The 21,838-nt window shown below is 36.3% G+C and overlaps 1 protein-coding gene across 21 annotated transcripts in view; it reads left to right on the forward strand.

The window, feature by feature from the left end:
• The window catches only part of ADGRL3 (adhesion G protein-coupled receptor L3), a 943,166-nt gene that overhangs the window by 785,108 nt on the left and 136,220 nt on the right, over window positions 1-21,838 (forward strand). For all 21 annotated transcript variants that reach the window (XM_070791494.1, XM_070791493.1, XM_070791500.1 and 18 more), the window contains 4 exons: window positions 4,600-4,783; window positions 5,737-5,859; window positions 14,176-14,384; window positions 15,697-15,873. In XM_070791494.1, the coding sequence (XP_070647595.1) occupies window positions 4,600-4,783; window positions 5,737-5,859; window positions 14,176-14,384; window positions 15,697-15,873 (693 nt within the window). The remainder of the gene's footprint in view (window positions 1-4,599; window positions 4,784-5,736; window positions 5,860-14,175; window positions 14,385-15,696; window positions 15,874-21,838) is intronic.

Here is a 21,838-nt window from a genome sequence, read left to right on the forward strand (position 1 = left end):
GAACCAAATAAAATGAAAAAGCAACTTGTATTTTAAAGAAATGTTTTTGAGGTAGTGAAAGCAATACAATAACTAGTTTGACCAGAAAACCCCCCAAAATGAAAGCTTTATTACCAAATGTCATCATTTGTGTGTAAAATATATAAATGTATGAATATATATAGGGAAAATGAAATATAGATGTTATTTTGCTGTTGAATATTGTGACTGTTTATTTGGTCTTCATGAAACTAGTAACAGGGACATGTTGAAAGGTTGTTGTTGAATCACGCGAATACACCAGGATTCTTGGCCCCCGGAGGAGAAGAATTCAATCCGGGGCCAGAGACGAGGCTTGATCGCTCAGAGCTTTTGTGTAATAAAGTTTTATTAAAGTATAAAGGAGATAGAGAAAGCTTCTGACATAGGCATCAGAAGGGGGCAGAAAGAGTACCCCCCTGCTAGTCTTCAGCTGGATGTTATATAGTCACTAGCAGTCTGTTAATGAAAGAAAGGAATGTCTTAAAATTCAGAATGGCACCAGGCCCCTCACCCGTAAGATGCATTTTGGGATAATCTTGGCACCAAATGGTTTATCCTGGGCCATAAAATGATTAACTTGAATCTTGAAGAAGGGCAGACCACCATACAAATAGTTGCATTTACATAGATTAGGGGAACAATATCTGAGTATAACATACTGGTTTGTCAAGTAGGTTCTGGGCCAAGAGGCGGAACCGACTTGGAGACAGAGTTTGGGGTAAAGGCATAGTACATTAGCATAGCTTAAGACAAACATTTCCATAAGAAAAAGGCATTGGTTATCTCTAGGCGAAACCAAGTGTCATTATGGCAACACAGTATTTTAAGAGAAACCTCCCTTTAAATTTGTATAGAGAAGGAAAAAATATTGTTTTAAGAGAGATAAAAATGTCTGACACTTGCAGGCTATTTCCTCCATTTGGAGACCCCTGGCCTTCCTGCCTGTTACCCTCTCAATGTCAACAACCTTTGGAAAGCTTACACAAATTGTATTAATTATAAAGCTATTAAATTGACTTAATTATGCTATCTCACTAGCAGAAAACAAATAAGTTAGTTCAAGCCTCTAGAATACATATTATGAATTTTTTAAAAAATCATGTATCTATTTTTTACAGTTAGTCTTTGTTGCTATGTGTGGGTGTTCTCTAGTTGCGGTGAGTGGGGGCTGGTCTTCTTTGCAGAGCATGGGCATCTCATTGTGGTGGATTCCCCTACTGTGGAGCACAGGCTCTAGGGCACACAGGCTTCAGTAGTTGTGGCACACGGGCTCAATAGCTGAAGCTTGTGCGCTCTAGATAGCACAGGCTCAGTAGTTGTGCATGGGCTTAATTGCTCCATGGCATGTGGAATCTTCCTCTACCAGGGATCAAACCCTTGTCCTGTCCAATGGTAGGTGGATTCTTACCCACTGTACCACCAGGGAATATTATGAACTATCAAATACACATGTTCTTCCCATTCCTCCATAGTAGTTAAGTTGTGTATCAGTTCTGCTTATGAGATTGGGTTGTAGAAGAGGCATTCCTTCCAGATCTCACTTCAGTGTGAATATTTTGCAATTATCAGGGATGACTTGTGCTTTATTCAGTGAATACCTCTCTCCTTCCCACACTGAACTTTGATATCAAATTAAAATACAGATAGGATTGCACCTAAACACTTGTTATGAGCCAGGAGACCTTATGAAATGATTTCATTATCATCTCTAATTTACAGAAGAGTACAAAAAAGTTAAAAAACTTGCCCAATAGCACACAACTAGTAAGGTGGCAAAGTACAATTGCAGACTCAGCAGATCTGGTTCCAAATCCCACACTGATTTTAGCATCTGAGAATTCTGTCTCAATTCATGTGTTGACATTTCCTATTATATACTTAGGCAATCATAATAGGTGCTATTTTAAAAATAAATAAATACTAGGTTTGTGTCTTAACCCACCCAGATTTTAGGACCTGTCATTTCTGCAATAAACTTGGAAATCATTTAGGCTTTAATAGAAAACTTCTATTAAACCTTACCTCAGGGAACATTTTGGGAAGATAAAGCAATGTTTCTGTTCTGCCCTCTATAGATTTTTTTTTTTTTTAATTTAACAATGCAAAAGGAAAAGAAGCAACTATAGTCAACTCTGAGATGTTCTAAATAGGAAACTGTTTACAAATGGGGTGCTTTAGCTAAAATACTGAGTCTTTAAACTGACAGTAAATACATCAGACACACTCCTTATTATCTTAGTTTTGCAATTGAAAATGTATAAGGTGCAATATTTTTTCATTATATATTTTGAGCATATTTTAACAACTGCTTTGTGGGACAAAAATATTGCACCTTATACATTTTCAGTTGCAAAACTAAGATAATAAGGAGTGTGTCTGATGTATTTACTGTCAGTTTAAAGACTCAGTATTTTAGCTAAAGCACCCCATTTGTAAACAGTTTCCTATTTAGAACATCTCAGAGTTGACTATAGTTGCTTCTTTTCCTTTGGAATTTTTAAATTAAAAAAAAAATAAAATCTATAGAGGGCAGAACAGAAACATTGCTTTATCTTCCCAAAATGTTCCCTGAGGTAAGGTTTAATCAATGTAAGGTGCTTCACTAATGTTAAAATGGTTGGTCCATAAAGAACTGGCATAGGTTTTGTCACATATGGAGCTTTCAGAGCATTTCTAATGAATTAAGAAGATCAGTGAATCCCAGAAAGAATACTTCCTTGCACTCAAGAGGTCAATGTCCTCTGTTTGGCTTCAGAGAATACATAAACTTTTTTGTTGTTTGATTTCTATCCGGCACCTCCTTTTTTTGGCATGTCCTGTTGGCATCACCCCATAGAGAACTTCCTGGAAAGCAGATCAGATTGCTGTGATCCAGAAATGCTTTTGTCTGGTTTCTAGGTCATGTTTTAAACACAGAACAAATGACAGAGCTAAGCATACTATGTGGAGATACTCAGTCATTAAACTCATGAGGGACTTTTTTTTTTTTTTTTTTTAACAATGCAAAGTACTCAACTTGCAAGTAGAACTATTTTATGTACAAAGCCAGTGATGTAGATTTTTAGCCAGAACTTGGAAAAGCTGGGAAAAATATCAAGAAAAACTTTTATCAAAAGGCAGATTAGTTTTTGAAGTTGGTGTTAATTGGCAGCAAGGTGTTTCATTATGAAGCTGAATTTTTAACAGTTGTTACTTGGTTACTATGAAAACACCAGCCAGAAGAAAACACTGCAGCTTAAGGGGTATTCCCCCAGTCTCTGCCACTCCCTCTCCCAATGTGTCAATACTGTGAGTCCTGTTTTAGAACACCAATGTACTGCCTGGAAAGTGCCTGTGTTTGCTGTTTATTCAACTTATTTCCGGATTAGATGCATATTTCATAATCAACAGGTTCAAGGAAGATCACTTTCAAACTGCCAGTGGTGTATTTTTCTGTTGTGCAATTCTCTATGTTTGAGTGAAATCTTAAGACCTTAATGGAAAATTGTCTTTTCTTGCAACCCAGAGTATTGAGCTAACCGTGGGAAATATATAAATTGTAACTAGAAAGACAGTTCTTTTGGATGAAGCAGAGAGAACCTTGGTACTTTATCTCTATGTGTGAGTGTACTTACTGCTGATTTTTTTTTTTTTTTTTAAGGAAAAATGCTCAAAGGCCATAGGTAGCAAGCTCCAAGTGCTTACTCTCCTTCCTAGTAGTAAACAGCACAAATGTTTCTCTTCCAAAGCCCTGGGAGTATGTATGCTTTGATATTTTTCCCATAGTGACATTTTACTAGCTGGCTAAGAAAAAAATTGGTTTGCTTAGTGAGTTCTTTGGAGAAGGCAATGGCACCCCACTCCAGTACTCTTGCTTGGAGAATCCCAGGGACAGAGGAGCCTGGTGGGCTGAAGTCTATAAGGTTGCTAAGAGTTGGACACGACTGAGCAACTTCACTTTCACTTTTCACTTTCATGCATTGGAGAAGGAAATGGCAACCCACTCCAGTGTTCTTGCCTGGAGAATCCCAGGGACAGAGGAGCCTGGTGGGCTGCTGTCTATGGGGTCGCTCAGAGTCGGACACGATTGAAGCAACTTAGCAGCAGCAGCAGGAGCAGAGAGTTCTTAACCTATACATAACAAATTCTTGTATTGTCCTGTCTTTAGTCATCCTTTTGATTTCTATTATGTTCAGCATCTAGTTTTATGGTGATGTATAGAGGAAATCATTTTTGTGGTGATGTGATGGAAGTGTTAGTTTGAATTACTTGCCAACAGTTTCCCAGCCAAATAATTTAATTATGTGATTATAGTCTTATTGAAGCCTTTGCTATTGATTTTAAGAAAGAAGCATAGCTCTATTTGTTGTCCTTCAGAACAAAAAGCAGGTTTTCCTGTTGTCTTGCAAAGTCTCAGCTAGGATTTTACAGCACAAAATAATGAATGCTTCCACTGCAGCATGTCACAGGGGAGGCTGGGACAATACTGAACTCATGCACACCAGTGATTCTTACTTGCTGGGCAGCATGTATGCCTGGATTTCTGACAGCCCTGTGGGTTCACTAGAGACCTCTGTCATTCTGTTCATCTTCTTATAGGCAATGGTCGAGACAGTTAACAACCTCCTCCAGCCACAAGCCTTGAATGCCTGGAGAGACCTGACTACAAGTGATCAACTGCGTGCAGCCACCATGTTGCTTGACACTGTGGAGGAAAGTGCCTTTGTGCTGGCCGATAACCTTTTGAAGACGGACATTGTCAGGGAGAACACAGACAATATTCGTAAGTGGCTTTTGTTATACAGAAGGGCCAGAGAAGGACAAGAAAGAACTATCATCTTGTTCAGCAGAAGAGGGAAAAGAAAAAAGTATCATCTATGGTGGACCACATATTATGAGTGGTACTTTATTTCAGGGGAGATAAGTTATTGTTTTTTCTATACTTAGGAGGGTATCACTTGTTGTTAACTTAGGAGTGTCCTCATAATCACACATGAGTATTTCCAAGGACATTTCAATACTGACTATATTAGCCTGACCTGAGATCAAGGACAGTGAGACCCCCCCCCCCCTTTTTTTTTTTTTCAATTTTTATGTATGAAACTGATGTATACATATAAGTTTCTATCTATGGAGGGTAGTATTTTAAATTTTACCCTACGGGTCACTTCAGTTATAATAAGAATCTCTCTGAATTATAAACTATAAAGAAGGTAGTAATTTAAGTTAAAGTGTTAAAAATAATTTTTGATAATTGTGTTGCTAGCTCATAAAAAGTATAAATCTAATTAGTGTGTTTAAGGATGTAGCTGACAGTTTTATTTCAGAAGACTTGATAAAATTATTTCAAAGTTATTAGGTTTAAAGATAAATCAATATTGATATAATAGTAGAGTGCCAGATTATAAAAAGATTTCACTTAATTCATAAAATAAAGATAACATTTTGAAAGTAAACTGATAGTCAATGACAAATTGTATTTGAGCTTTAATTTTAAATTCTAGGCTTTATAATTGATAGTCTTACTTATCTGATTTTTAATAATTTTATTTGCTTTATTTTGAAAAAAATTGAAATACTAAAAAAAAAAGAATTTCTATAAACACTGAACTACTATAAAGTAGAGCAGATGAAGATCAGTTCTAGTGTTTTGATTTCAGAAATGTTTCAGTAATTAGATTATCTTAACTTTGGCATGTTTCTCAATGAGTACTGACATCTTTTTACCATTAATAGAATTGGAAGTTGCAAGGCTGAGCACAGAAGGAAACTTAGAGGACCTGAAATTTCCAGAAAACACCGGTCATGGAAGCACTATCCAGCTTTCTGCAAATACTCTAAAACAAAATGGCCGAAATGGTAAGTTAGAATGTGTCTATTAAGTTTGATGGAATTGAACTTGTCATTAATTCATTGAGTCTTAGGTTGGAATTTTAGATGGACTTGAACTTGTCATTAATTCATTGAGTTTTAGGTTGGAATTTTAGATCTGCTATCTAAAATCTTCTCTCTCCTCTCACTCCACTGATCTCTTTCTTCTCCTCTTTCTTAGCTTCTGCACTAACAATATTTTAATGATATTTGCTCTACAAAATTCCCAGTTATATTTGGAAATTGTTGTTACCTTTCAGATGTAGAAAAATATCAGAAACTTGAATGTGAGGAAAATTGATAGACAACAAAATCCAGAAGTTCTGACTTTTTCCTTTGGAAGGAGTAACACCCACCAACTTGACAGATTTTGCTTCTAACATTTCTAGTGGAAATTTTATTTATAATTTAAAAATTATAAATAAATCATTTGCTATAAACTGCATGGACTTTGAGGGCATTATGCTAAGTGAAATAAGTCAGATAGAGAAACACAAGTATCTCATTTACATGTGGAATCTTAAGAAAAAACAAACTAGCTAACTGATAAAGAAAACAGACTACTGGTGGCTAGAAGTGAAGGGTGAGGGTAAGCAAAATGAGGGTAAAATGTAAAGACTTCTATTTATGAAATAAATAAGTCATGAGGATGGTGACTATCATTAATGATGCTAGATTACCTGTTTTGAAAATTGATAAAACAATAGATTTTAAAACTTCTCTCAAGAAAAAGAAAATTAACTCTCTATGGTGATGAATGCTAACTAGACTTATTGTGGTGTCATTTCATAATATATACAAATATCAAGTCACCATGTTGTACACCTTAAACTAACATAATGTTATATGCCAATTATATCTCAATTTAAAAAAGAAATCAAGACTGGACTGTCTAGATCACAGAGAGCATGCTAAAAACGGAGAGGAGCTGGAGCAGCTGAGGCAGGAAGGAATTGGACTAGGGAGCATGTGATAGGTCTGTGAAGTCATTTTATTTCTTCCTAAGTGTAAGCTGGGATGAAGAACTCTCTGTCAACACATGTATACCTGTGGCGGATTCATTTGGATATTTGGCAAAACTAATACAATTATGTAAAGTTTAAAAATAAAATAAAATTAGAAAAAAAAAAGAAAAGAAAAAAAAATTAAATTAAAAAAAAAAAAGTAAAAGATAAAAAAAAAAAAAAAAGAACTCTCTGTCAGTAGGATAAACTGATGTGGGCCAAGAGCCAAAGAAGGGAAACCATTAGGAAGAATCAGGAATCTGATTTCGCTCTACAGAAAATCTTAGCACTGCCTCAATATTCACACTTAGTAACAAAATAAATACAATTTTAAGTTAGGGCTGATAAAATTTCCAATACTAAAGAATTTTGTTCTGCTGGCAACAAACATAATCTGTTTTTCTTGATATTATTTAAGTCTCTTCTTTTTCAAAACGATTTACCTTGTAATATGAAACATCAGCTCTGAGCTGGTTGTACAACATGAAGTCATCTTCCTATCACATAGCAGGTTAAAAGATATCACCTCCTTATTTAAAAATGTTAATATTAGTGAGGCTTGAGACATACTGTCTATGAGATTATTTTTTTAATATTTATTTAATTTTAATTATACTCAGTTACTATAATCTAGTACTAAATTGATCTGTATCTACTGGTTCCATTGTCCAAAAGCATCTATTTACATTTTCTGTATGCTTTGCAAAGGAAAAGCATAGAAACATCATCAAAAATAAGTTAATAAGGATCTCCATGAGAACAAGAAGCTTTCCCAATATGTTCTGTGCCTGGCACATGGATGCAATCACTAAGGGTTTATCAAATAAATGTATGGATTTTCAGATATAAAGCCAATGAAGATTGAAATATGTCTACATTAGTCATATAGACATATAGTTTACATAGTTACATAGTTTTGAACTCATTTTATTTGCTAAATTAATGTGTGCATGTGTATGTGTGTGTTTTAGGCCACATTTAAGCATGAATTCTGGAGTGGAGATTTTGTAACAATTATATATGTTAAATTTCACTGGTAAAGCAAGGTGGGATGACAGTCTGATGCCATTCCACAAGGGGAAATTGGTATGAATTATCACCAGTTATAAGCCAATTAAAATAGCCGTTGTTTCTGTCAATGAGAAAAATACATAGCCATTCCTAAAGTTTAGCCCCCCAAAAATTAACATTTTTATGTTAAATATAGAGGAAAAGAACTAAAATTAAATGCTATGTTGTAACAGTCAAAAAGTATTTAGTACATTATTGTTTGTATTAGAAAGTATAAGAATGCCCCTTTCCGTTATGTGGTCAGATAATAATCTCTTTACTGGATTAGAAATCTTATAGTATTACTGAGACAGCTAGATAATCAGGTCCAGAAAACATACAAGATCAAGGAGGCCGACAGAAGCCTGTGTCATCACAAAGAAACAGTTCTGTGAGACGTCACTGCTGCCACAAGGGAAGGGGCTGCTGCTGCTGCTCCACCTCCTACTTCCTTGAGTCACTAATTCCCCATCTGAAATCTGAGGCTAGTGCATCTGACTGGACACGTTGAACTTATGTGCCCTGAGCAACCTCTTTGAAAGGCAAGCTGGGAAAGCAAATATATGTCCCTTTTGTGTCTGTAAGTATCTAAGAGTAGGGCATTTCCCAAACGTGGGAGTGCAATTTAGATATTGGACAGCCCCCTCCTTCCTCAAAAAATGTATTAATTTTTATCTTTATTCCCACTTCACTTTACAATTCAGGGATTTCCATGTCAGTTACTACAGTGGTCAGGACAGTGCCTGTCTCTTGGGGAACCAAAATGGATTTATACTGGAAGGAAGACATAGGGCTTTAAGAAAGGAAATTATGTAAAATTTAAGAGAAACATACTAAAAAGTTAATTTTACAGGGGATTTATATGTAAGAGATTGTCATAAGAGAAAAAATAAGGTAGAAGGACATAAGAAGATGTCATCTTGAATATGATAGTTGAGGTTTAAGACAGGTAAGGAATTTTTAAAATTCATTGAAATAGTTAATTTACAGTGTTATATTTACAATATAAATATCCATTGTTTTCCATTATGGTGTATTGCAGGATATTAAATATGCTGCACTCTATAGTAGGGCATTGTTGTTTAATCATTCTCTACCTAATTTGTATCTGCTAATCTCAAACTCCCAATCCTTCCCTCTCCCAGACTCCCTCCCCTTCAGTAACCACAGGTAAAGATTTTGAATATTTTATTTTGTTTTAATTGAAATTGAGAAATAATTGGAATATAATAATGTACTTAAGTGTTTGATCTCCTTGCTTGATCTGATCTGACAGCAAACAGATCAAACAAGTCAGTCCTAAAGGAAATCAACCCTGAATACTCACTGGAAGGACTGATGCTGAAGCTGAAGCTCCAATACTTTGGCCACCTGATGCAAAGAGCTGACTCATTGAAAAAGACCCTGATGCTGGGAAAGACTGAAGGCAGAAGGAAAAGAGTGGAGCAGAAGATGAGATGGTTGGATAGCATCACAGATGCAATGAACACGAACATGGGCAAGTTCCAGGAGATGGTGAGGGACAGGGAAGCCTGGCGTGCTGCAATCTGTGGAGTCACAAAGAGTCGGACATGACTTGGCGACTGAACAACAGGATCTTAAGTATTTAGCTTGATGAATTTGACAGTTATACATTCCTCTGTTACATCACATGAAATAAGATGAGTGATGTTTTTAAAGTGCTGCACTCAATATGGCAGCAAATTTGGAAAACTCAGCAGTCACAGGACTGGAAAATTTCAGTTTCATTCCAATCCCAAAGAAGGGCAATGTCAAAGAATGTTCAAATTTTTGTACAGTTGTGTTCATTTCACATTCCAGTAGGTTATGCTTCAAGCTAGGCTTCAGCGGTGTGTGAACTGAGAACTTCCAGATGTAAAAGCTGGGTTTAGAAAAGGCAGAGGACACAGAGATCTTATTGCTAGCATTTACTGATCATAAAGAAAGCAAGGGGATTCCAGCAAAGCATCTACTTCTACTTCATTGACTCAACTAAAGCCTTTAACTTATATAACATATAAGTTATATATAACTTTATAAGTTATATAAGTTATAACTTTAACTTATATAACATATAAGTTATATAAGCATATAACAACAAACTGTTGGAAAATTCTTAAAGAGATAGTAATACCAGACCACCTTACCTGTCACCTGAGTAATTTATATGCAGTTAAAGAGGTTCATGACATTGTACAGGAGACAGGGATCAAGACCATGCCCAAGAAAAAGAAATGTAAAAAAGCAAAATGGCTATGTGAGGAGGGCCTCACATGTAGCTAAGAAAATAAGAGAAACGAAAAGCAAAGGAGAAAAGGAAAGATATACCCATTTGAATGTAGAGTTCCAAAGAATAGCAAGGAGAGATAAGAAAGCCTTCCTCAGGGATTAATGCAAATAAATAGAGGAAAACAATAGAATGGGAAAGACTAGAGATCTCTTCAAGAAAATTAGAGATGCCAAGGAAATATTTCATGCAAAGATGGGCTCAATAAAGGACAGAAATGATATGGACCTAACAGAAGCAGAAGATATTAAGAAGAGGTGGCAAGAATACACAGAAGAACTATACAAAAAAGATCATCACAACCCAGATAATCATGATGATGTGATCACTCACCTAGAGCCAGTCATCCTGGAATGTGAAGTTAAGTAGGCCTTAGGAAACATCAGTACGAAAAAAGCTGGTGGAGGTGATGGAATTCCAGTTGAGTTATATAAAATCTTAAAAGATGATGCTGTGAAAGTGCTGCACTCAATATGCCAGCAAATTTGGAAAACTCAGCAGTGGCCACAGGACTGGAAAAGGCCACTTTTCATTCCAATCCCAAAGAAAGGCAATGCCAAAGAATGCTCAAACTACCTCTCAATTGCACTCATTCACACACTGGTAAAGTAATGCTCAAAATTCTCCAAGCCAGGCTTCAGCAATATGTGAACCGTGAACTTCCTGATGTTCAAGCTGGTTTTAGAAAAGGCAGAGGAACCAGAGATCAAATTGCCAACATCCGCTGGATCATGGAAAAAGCAAGAGAGTTCCAGAAAAGCATCTATTTCTGCTTTATTGACTATGCCAAAGCCTTTGACTGTGTGGATCACAGCAAACTGGAAAATTCTGAAAGAGATGGGAATACCAGACCACCTGACCTGCCTCTTGAGAAATCTGTATGCAGGTCAGAAAGCAGCAGTTAGAACTAACTGGACATAGGATAACAGACTGGTTCTAAATCAGGAAAGGAATACATCAGGCTATATATTGTCACCCTGCTTATTTAACTTATATGCAAAGTACATCATGAGAAATGCTGAGCTGAATGAAACCCAAGCTGGAATCAAAATTTCCAGGAGAAATATCAATAACCTCAGATATGCAGATGACACTACCCTTATGGCAGAAAGTGAGGAAGAACTAAAGAGCCTCTTCATGAAAGTGAAAGAGGAGAGTGAAAAAGTTGGCTTAAATCTCACCATCAGAAAAGTAAGATCATGGCATCTGGTCCCATCACTTCATGGCAAATAGATGGGGAAACAGTGGCAGACTTTATTTTTGGGGTTCCAAAATCACTGCAGATGGTAACTGCAGCTATGAAATTAAAAGATGCTTACTTCTTGGAAGAAAAGTTATGACCAACCTAGACAGCATATTAAAAAACAGAGACATTACTTTGTCAACAAAGGTCCATCTAGTCAAAGCTATGGTTTTTCCAGTAGTCATGTATGGATGTGAGAGCTGGACTATAAAGAAATCTGAGGGCCACAGAATTGATACTTTTGAACTGTGGTGTTGAACACTCTTGAGAGTCCCTTGGACTGCAAGGAGATCCAACCAGTCCATCCTAAAGGAAATCAGTCCTGAATGTTCATTGAAACGACTGATGTTGAAGCTGAAACTCCAATAATTTGGCCACCTAAAGTAAAGAACTGACTCATTTGAAAAGATCCTGATGCTGGGAAAGATTGAATGCTGGAAGAAGGGCACGACAGAAAATGAAATGGTTGGATCACATCACTGACTCAAAGGACATGAGTTTGGGTAAACTCCAGGAATTTGTGATGGACAGGGAGGCCTGGTGTGCTGCAGTCCATGGAGTCACAAAGAGCTGGACCTGACTGAGTGACTGAACTGAATTGAACTAAAAGTAGCAACAGTTAGAACTGGACATGGAACAACATATTGGTTCAGAATTGGGAAAGGAGTACAACAAGCCTATATATTGTTTCTCTGCTTATTTAACTTCTGTGTAGAATATATCATGTGAAATATTTGACTAGATGAATCATAATCTGGAATTAAGATTGCCAGGAGAAATATCAACAACCTCAGATATGCAGATAATACCACTCTAATGGCAGAAATTGAGGAGGACCTAAAGAATCTCTTGATGAGGGTGAAAGAGGAGAATGAAAAAGCTAGTTTGAAACTCAACAAAAAACTAAGATCATGGCATGTGGTCCCATCACTTCATGGCAAATAGAAGGAGAAACTGTAAGCAGTGATAGACTTTAATTTCTTTTGCTCCAAAATCACTGTAGATAGTGACACCAGCCATGAAATTAAAAGGTGCTTATTCCTTGGAAGGCAAGCTATGACAAAGCTAGACATCAGAGACATCACTTTGCAGATGAAAGTCCATACAGTCAAAGCTATGTTTTTTCTAGTAATCATGTACAGATATGAGAGTTGGACTATAAAAAAAGGCTAAATGCCAAAGAATTGACATTTTTGAATCACGGTGCTGGAGAAGTCCCTTGGACTGCAAAAAGATCAAACCAGTCAATCCTAAAGGAAATCAACCCCGAATATGCATTTAAAGGACTGATGCTGAGCTCTAATACTTTGGCCAACTGATAAGAAGAGCTGACTCACTAGAAAAGACCCTGATTCTGGAAAAGACTGAATTCAAAAGGAGAAGGGGTGCCAGAGGAAGAGGCGGTTAGAGAGCATCACCAACTCAATGGACATGGATTTGAGCAGACTTCAGGAGATAGTGTAGGACATGGAACCTGGCATGCTGTAGTCCATGGGATTGCAAAAAGTTGGACATGACTTATCAACTGAACAGCAACCCAGAAAATGTCCTGATGTCTCTTTCTGCTTTTCTCACCCCATCTCCCGACCTGATGAACTGCTTTATTCTCATATTTCTAATTACAAATTTTATCTGTTCTTAGACTGGAATAATAAAGTGTGTACTCTTTCCATCTGTATTCTTTAACTCTGTATAATATTTTGTGGATTCAGTCATGATGCTCCATCTATCATTTGTTTGTTCTTTATTGATGTATAGTAATTCTGTTATTTTAATAAGCCATAATTTGTTTATTCTCCTATTGACATACTTTGAGTTGTTTCTATTTTTGGACTTTTGTGAATAAGGTAGCTATAAACATGCTTTATACAACCTTTTCTTTCTTTGTGTATATATGTTTCCATGTATCTAGCAAGGGTAGATATATGTTTAACTTTATAAGAAATTGCCAAATATTTTTCCAAATAGTTGAACTCCCACCAATAGTATGCAGAGGTTCATTTGTTCCACACTTTTACCAACATTAGTGTGGCTAGTCTTTTGTAGTGTGAGTTGTGGAGATTCTAGTGGGTATTGCTATCTCAATATTATTTTGATTTTTACTTCCCTAATTATGAATAATGTTGACAGTTTTTCTTGTATCTATTAGCTTTTTACATATCTATAATAAAGTATAATAATACTTTGTAATAATTTTATGTGTTTTGCCATTTTAGTATGAAATTAATTATTTGTTGAGTAGAAGAAATGCTTTATGTATTTATGAGTCATATGCATTTATATTTCCTAGTTTGTGGCTATCTTATTAATTTTCTTAATATTGTATTTGGTAGACACAGATTTTCAATTTTGATAAAGTTTAGTTTGCCATCTTTTTCTTTTATAATTAGTGGCTTTCAGGTCCTATCCAAAGAATCTTTGCTTTCCCCAAGATCACATAAATATCTGATATTTTGTTCCAGACTCTCTTTGATTTGAATGAGATAGGGATTGAGGGTTTTGTTTTTTTTTTTTTTTTAGTACTGATATGTTATTTTCGTATCATTAGACTCTCCTTTCCTCATGAATGACTGGCACTTTGGTTGAAATGAATGTTTGAATTTTGTTGTGAATATATATAATATAATATAAATTTGATTATAATCTAATTAGAAACATCTAGTCTAAAAAGGATGTACAAGCTAATTAGTTTCTTCCCAATTTATATGTACTTATTTTAGGAGAGATCAGAGTGGCCTTTGTCCTTTATAACAACTTGGGTCCTTATTTGTCCACGGAGAATGCCAGCATGAAGTTAGGAACAGAGGCCATGTCCACCAATCATTCTGTTATCGTCAATTCTCCAGTTATTACAGCAGCCATAAACAAAGAGTTCAGTAATAAGGTTTATTTGGCTGATCCTGTGGTGTTCACTGTTAAACACATCAAGGTAAGAAAATGTTTATCCACATTATATTTGTTGTAAGTATGAAGTACATTAATTTCCTTTCATTGTCCCTATTATTTGACATATAGAGATCCATTTTCTATAAAATAGTGACTTTTTTCCCCAAAGTGAGGGAGGAGAGTAATTCTTATATATGTATATCAATTCAGTTCAGTTCAGTCGCTCAATCGTGTCTAACTCTTTGTAACCCTATGGACTGCAGCATGCCAGGCTTCTCTGTCCATTACCAACTCCTGGAGCTTGCTCTCAAACTCATGTCCATCGAATCAGTGATTCCATCTAACCATCTCATCCACCATTGCCCCCTTCTTTTCCTGCCCTCAATCATTCCCAGCATTAGGGTATTTTCCATTGAGTCAGTTCTTCGAATCAGGTGGCCAAAGTATTGGAGCTTCAGCTTCAGTGTCAGTCCTTCCAATGAATATTCAGGATTGATTTCCTTTAGCCTTGACTGGTTTGATCTCTATGCAGTCCAAGGGATTCTCAAGAATCTCTCCAACACCACAGTTCAAAAGTAGCAATTAGGTAAAAGTATAGATGGATTTATAAATACTTAATTGTAATTAAAAAGAACTAGAAATATGTTCAGTGGAACTGGGCATAACTACACATCTGACATTACAAGTAATTATGCCCTTTGTGTGTAGATATAATTTTATGCATATGCAAAGATTGTAGTGTAAATTGAATGAAAAATTTTAAAAACTGTTCTCTCAGAGAGGCTTTCCTGGTGACTCAGATGGTAAAAAATCTGCCTGCAATGCAGGATTCCCAAGTTTGATCCTGGGGTTGAGAAAATCCCCTGTAGAACAGAATGACAACCCATAGTTCTTAGAGTACTAAGTATCTTTGCCTAGAGAATTTCATGGACAGAGAAGTCTGGTGGGCTACAGTCCATGGTATAGCAAAGAATCAAACAAGACTGAGCAATTTTCACTTTCACTTTTCTTCCACTTTCACTTTTATCATCTCAGAAGTTTATTATATACAGCAATTCTTTGCTTTGTAGGATATATTAATTGATGTGATTCTGAGATAATACTAGTATCTCTTCAATATTATTTTTAAATGAATTCACCTGGAATCAAGGGGAATAAATAACATATATTCATATATTCACATTTATTTAGAATTGATAAGCCCCACTTAATATGAAAACATTGGTAGACATCTCCAGAAATATTGGAACATAGTATGAAATTTTGTTAGATGTAAATAAAATGCCTACTTAATTTGCATGATCATAAAGTAGTTATTGGCTTTACTGATTTTTTTTGTTTGTTTTTTTCTGTAGCAGTCTGAGGAAAACTTCAATCCTAACTGTTCATTTTGGAGCTATTCCAAGCGCACAATGACAGGTTACTGGTCAACCCAAGGCTGTCGGCTCCTGACAACAAATAAGACACATACTACATGCTCTTGTAACCACCTAACCAATTTTGCAGTACTGATGGCACATGTGGAAGTTAAGGTAAGATATATAGCGTATGATAAAATTCCTTAGCATACAGTTAAGACACTAACTATAAAAAGTCTTACCTCTGCACCTATCTTAGTATTCTAGCTTTTGTAGTAATTCTATTCAAGAACTCTATGATGTTCAACCCATACCATAGTAGATGATTCAAATAACTCCTTTTTTTCTAGTATCAATATAGTTCATAATATTGAAATCTGATATGAAATAAAATTTTGCTGATAAAACTTCCCCTGTTATTCCCTGCTTTTATTTTGTATGAATAAATGTCAGACCATATCCTCATGATCTGGACAAGATAGGACCTCAGCATTACAGGCCAGGGCAATGGGGTTAAGAAGCTAGAATCTGTTAGGCTGAAGACTAAGGAGCCATGCATGAGATCAAATACTCTCAAAATGAGTGTTGGGAAAATAGCCATTAAACACATTGTAATAATGGTTCTGCCCATTCAAAAGACACAATTATAAGGAAAAATTCAGGTAATGGATTGTTTCCAAAATCATAAACATGACTAACTTGGATGCATCAGTCTCTTTCTAGGTGATTGGTTGTCATGGAAGGCAGGATGAGTATTTAGATTTCCGATATAGCTAGGATATAAAAATACAAAGGGATTACTAACTTGGCTATAGAGATTGATAGATGGGTTATAACAAGAAATTATGACTGTGAATTCTCTTCTCATCTTCCTGATGTGAATAAAAATAGAGGAAGTATCATTGGTTTTCCAATGCATCTTAAAACATGAAAACCATGGCAAAAATTTTATCTACCTGATATCATCAATCCAATAATTTTATCCAAAATTTTATTTGGCTCTGTCGAAGTTAAAAATGATAAAGGTAGAAGAAAACAAAATCCAAGCCCACTCAGCACCTAATAAATTACCTTAGCTGTGTCAACACAGTCAAATTTGGTCTTTTAAGGACTACAAACAGTATTTTGTCAGAACTTCACAAATTGATAAGCTAAGCAAGATTGGCCACACTAACAAATATTAGATTTAAACCTGGAATGTGTTCGTATGACTCTAGGATTCTCTCTTTTCAGCTTAGGGTATAAATTCAAACACAGGAAAATGTATCATATTTCAAGGAAGAAGAAAATACAATTTTTTGCTCAGTTCATTGCAATAACAATCTCTACTCAGTCCATTACACAAGAATCTTGACTGTGACCATTATTGTATGTCAAAAAGAGATAAAATAAATGGAAATCAGTATTTTCCTTCAGCAGTCAGTAACAAAGTATGCCCTGGATTTCTTATATCACAATCTCTTGAAGTTATGAGAATCATTCCCATCTTGATCATGCAATGTGAATTTGACACTTGAAAAACGAGAAGCAAACAGAATGATCATCTCTGAAAGTCCAAAAGAAAATGCAGCAACCAAACTTACATTAGACTAATGTCTAGAAATGAAGGCTAGTTTATTCATGCACAGTGAGATATGCAATAGCCAGTTAGAATAGATATTTACATTGTCTAGTTATCATTCTCTAATTCCACAGGAAAATCTATAAAGAAAACAAAATTACATTGGAGAATTTTGCTTGATTAGCTTGAAAAGAGCAAGAAGAATTAGCTGAGTCTAGATGCTGTTGCTATTAATCTGTGGTGCCCTGATGTATCTTCACTCCAGGGCTCTACCGATGTACTGAGTTGCTCTTTTCTATCATCTGTGTTATCCCTGCAATTCATTCAGTACTTCCTTCTTTCTTTTAAAGAATATTTTTCAAGCACCTAAGTAAAGATATTGATGTGTTACACAATAGGTTCTGAATAAATGTAACTCCCTCCTTCTAATCTGCCAGAGATACCAGAAGATTCTAGCATTCCAATGGAACTTAGGTCATTCATGATGCTTACACTTTTAAGGGGAAGGAAAGGGCAGAGAAATGAAGCTTCAGTCATAATTGTGATAAGCCTTATAATTGATACCTACACTGTGATTGAGGACACAGAAGGGGTTCATCTAAGGCAGGACTGATCAGAGAGAGGGCTTATCAAAAAAGTGACCTACGCTGAAGGATAAGTAGGATGAATTTAGTAAGGTAAACTGTGTAAAACTTGCATCAACCACATTCTTGGAACAGTTTGCCTTGGGTGCACTATTCTCTCTTATCTCTTTCCTACCTCAGCAACTGGTCCTTTTGAGCTTCCTTTGCTGGTGCCTCCCCATCTCCACAGCCTCTTGTGTTGCCCTGGCCAGGAGTGTAATCCTAGATGTACTCCAGGCACTATCCATTTCTCTGTAGTTGATCTCATATGGTGGTATGCTATAACCATCATCTCATGATCCCCAGGTTGCATCTCCATTTCTTAACTCCAGACTCCTAGATTCAATAGTTAACTTGATATATCCATCTAGACTTCTAATCAGTGTCAAAATTCCAGAACAACGCTTTTGGTGTTTTCCTACCAGTCTTTTCTTTCTTAGTAAATGGTTACTCTGTCTTTCCAAAAGCTCTGGAATAACCCATCCCCACAAAAGACTGTGCGAAGTAAGAGAAAGGAGGTCACTGGCCTCAGCCAATTTACAGTTTATCAAGGGAGAGAAGCATTAAGACTGATTTTTGAAGGAAAGGGATGCACTAAAGTGACAATAGGTCTTCCCAGGCGGTGCTAATGGTAAAGAACTCACCTGCCAGTGCAGGAGAAATAAGGGTTCGATCCCTGGGTTGGGAAGATCCCCTGGAGGAAGGCATGGTAACCCACTCCAGCATTCTTGCCTGGAGAATCCCACGGTCTGAGGAGTCCATAGGGTCACAATAGTCAGACACAACTGAAGTGACTTAGTACGCACACACATGAAGTGACAATATTACTGAAAACCTGCCTCTGTGCACCAGTACCAAAATGAATCTCAGATGCAGAATTTTGGGCGATTTAGGAAAGAACATTGCTTTACCAAGTAAAGGGGGCCACTGCAGGTTAATGCCCTCAAAATTGTGCAAGCCCACAATTGTGCATCCCTACAATGTGCTGTGAGGAGTCTTATATTTAGAGTTTGTAGGCAGGGTTGCTGATGAGGATCAGGGTGCATGCGGGGCCTGCATTCCTTCAATCCAGAGGTCATCTGGCATCAGGTGGTCTTTGGATGAGCTTCTGTGGTTTTTGAGGTTCTTCTGTGACCTTCTGTCTGCAATGAAGGAGGCTTCATTAAGTTAACAACTTCCATTTGGTGGGGGTTTTGGTTCTGTACAGAACTCAAAGACATTGCTATGTATATGCCTTAAGGAGGAACCAGAACCCTTTCCCAAGCCTGCACTATTATTTCTTGACTGCTCCTTCCTTGTCTCTTCATCTCTTCCCTTTTCTTATTAGCAACTGTTTGAATCTGTCCTTTGGAACTCAGGGAAGATCATGGAGGCTGAGTGAAGCCTGTTTCATATTAGAAATGGGGAACATGGAAAGACATTTTTGCCTGGGAGCCCCACAGGGTCCTGCTCAGTCCTACACAGCTGATTAACTACTTTTGAGTTTTCTCTGCTTCTCTTGTCTATGGAAACATTTGATTTTCTTCTCTTTTAGATTTTCTTCTCTTTCCATTATGAAAGTTTATATAATATAGTTTTATACCAAACTGTGGTAGTATGTATGGCATTTTAAAAAAACTTTTCATTATTGAAATCATGTGCAGATTTGTCTGCTGTTCCGTAAAATGTTGAATACACTAAATTCAAATATCTGTCTCTTCTCCTACTAGTAATTCTCTTTGTGAACAATCTATTTGGGAGGAGTATTTTAGTTTGCAGGATCATAAGTTTCAAACTAATTGACTAACGTTTCTACTGTGGTTTTTGAGAACACAGTAACAAATGCTTTAGAAATCACCGATAGCTGTTTCCTCTACTCAAATGATAATTCTTTGGGAGAGAATTTAAAAAGTCCCCGTGATCATTCCTGTCAGTTCAACTTGATGTTGATTTTTATTATGTTTAAAAGGCTTCATTTTCCTTAGTTTGATGCTTGCATCTCTCTTTTGCCCTCTCTTTTCTTTTTAGCTTAGTATATCCTATTGCTTCTACCTCAACATTACCCCAGTCCAAGTATAGGTATTATTTTTCTGTTTAAAAACATTGTATTTTTTAATTTAATATTGATTTAAAACAATTTGAACAATTTCAAACAATTTTGAAATTTTTAACTTCATACCATGGTTTCTGTGTGTCAGGTATTTTATAACTAGATTTTCTAAATTAGAAGGAAATACACTGTAGGGTTCTGCAGTGGGACATGAAGAAAAGTACTTGCTTTTTAAAAAGTCTAATTTTATTTTTAAAGTCCAAAAGAAAAGTTAAGAGTTTAAGAGAGGATTTTATTAGTGAAAAATAGAATGTTTAATGTTTGTTGATAAAGGTTGTACACTTTCATTCCCAGTTTTTTTATTCTCATTTTATATATTGTCATCTGTACTGTAATGGGTTTGAGGTGAAAGTAGAGATTAAAACTCATAACTGCTCTTGGGCTCCAAAATCCATGTGGATTGTGACTGCAGCCGTGAAAATAAAAGATGCTTCCTCCTTGGAAGAAGAGCTGTGACAAACCTAGACAGGGTATTAAAAATCAGAAACATCACTTTGCAGACAAAGGTCCATCTAGTCAAAGCTGTGATTTTCCCAGTAGTCATGTATGTATGTGAAAGTTAGACTATAAAGAAAGCTGAGCACTGAAGAATTGATGCTTTTGAACTGTGGTGTTGGAGAAGACTCTTCAGAGTCCATTGGACAGCAAGATCAAACCAGTCATTCCTAAAGGAAATCAGTCCTGAATATTCACTGGGAGGACTGATGCTGAAGTTGAAGCTCCAGTACTTTGGCCATCTGACACGAAGAGCTGACTCATTGGAAAAGATCATGATGCTGGGAAAGACTGAGGACAGAGAAGGGGGTGGCAGAGCTGAGATGGTTGGATGGCATCACTGACTCAATGGACATTAGTTTGAGCATACTCAGGGAGATAGTGAAGGACCGAGAAGCCTGGCATGCTGCAGTTCATGGGATCACAGTCAGACATGAGTTAGAGACTGAACAACAAGAGTATATAATACTTTAATTGATGTATTTATTCAGAGGGGAAAAAAAAAAACAAAAAACCAACTAGGTAACTCACAAATTGAATACCCTCCAAATATGTAAAATTCCATGAAAACAAAATGGTTTTAAAAATGTAAAATTTTATTGTATAATCTTAAATATTAACTCTATCAAAATTTTTGACAACTTCTTAGAACCAAGAATTATTATTAGATTTTCTTATCAAACAATTTCATAGTAATATGTTTCCTTCATAGATTTATTAAAATATGAAATTATTTATTTGCTAGTATGCTGTTTTATTGGAGAAGGCAATGGCACCCCACTCCAGTACTCTTGCCTGGAAAATCCCACGGACAGAGGAACCTGGTAGGCTGCAGTCCATGGGGTCGCTAAGAGTCGGACACGACTGAACGACTTCACTTTCACTTTTCACTTTCACGCATTGGAGAAGGAAATGGCAACCCACTCCAGTGTTCTTGCCTGGAGAATCCCAGGGACGGGGGAGCCTGGTGGGCTGCTGTCTTTGGGGTCGCACAGAGTCCGACACGACTGAAGCAACTTAGCAGCAGTAGCAGCAGCATGCTGTTTTATTGTCTGCCTCCTCTACTAGACCCTAAGCTCAGTATTATGAACAGAAACCTGAAAGAAATGAGAATCAGTCTTACAGATCATCTGGGGAAAGACTCTTCTAGGCAGAAGGGACAAGAACAAAATCCTGAACTGGGGGTAATTCTGATGTGAACTGCAAGAACAGTGTAGTTGGAGTGGAAAAAAAAAATTTTCGTTACTTATTTTCTCCACTCTTTATAGAACTTTAATAGAAAAAGATGAAACAGTGGTAAACACCCACATACTCCTTATTTGGAATTACATTTAAATTTTTGACACATTTGACTTTAACTTTTCTCTGTAT

This window comes from Bos indicus, chromosome 6 (genome assembly GCF_029378745.1).
Source record: "Bos indicus isolate NIAB-ARS_2022 breed Sahiwal x Tharparkar chromosome 6, NIAB-ARS_B.indTharparkar_mat_pri_1.0, whole genome shotgun sequence".
NCBI classification, from domain to species: Eukaryota; Metazoa; Chordata; class Mammalia; order Artiodactyla; family Bovidae; genus Bos; species Bos indicus.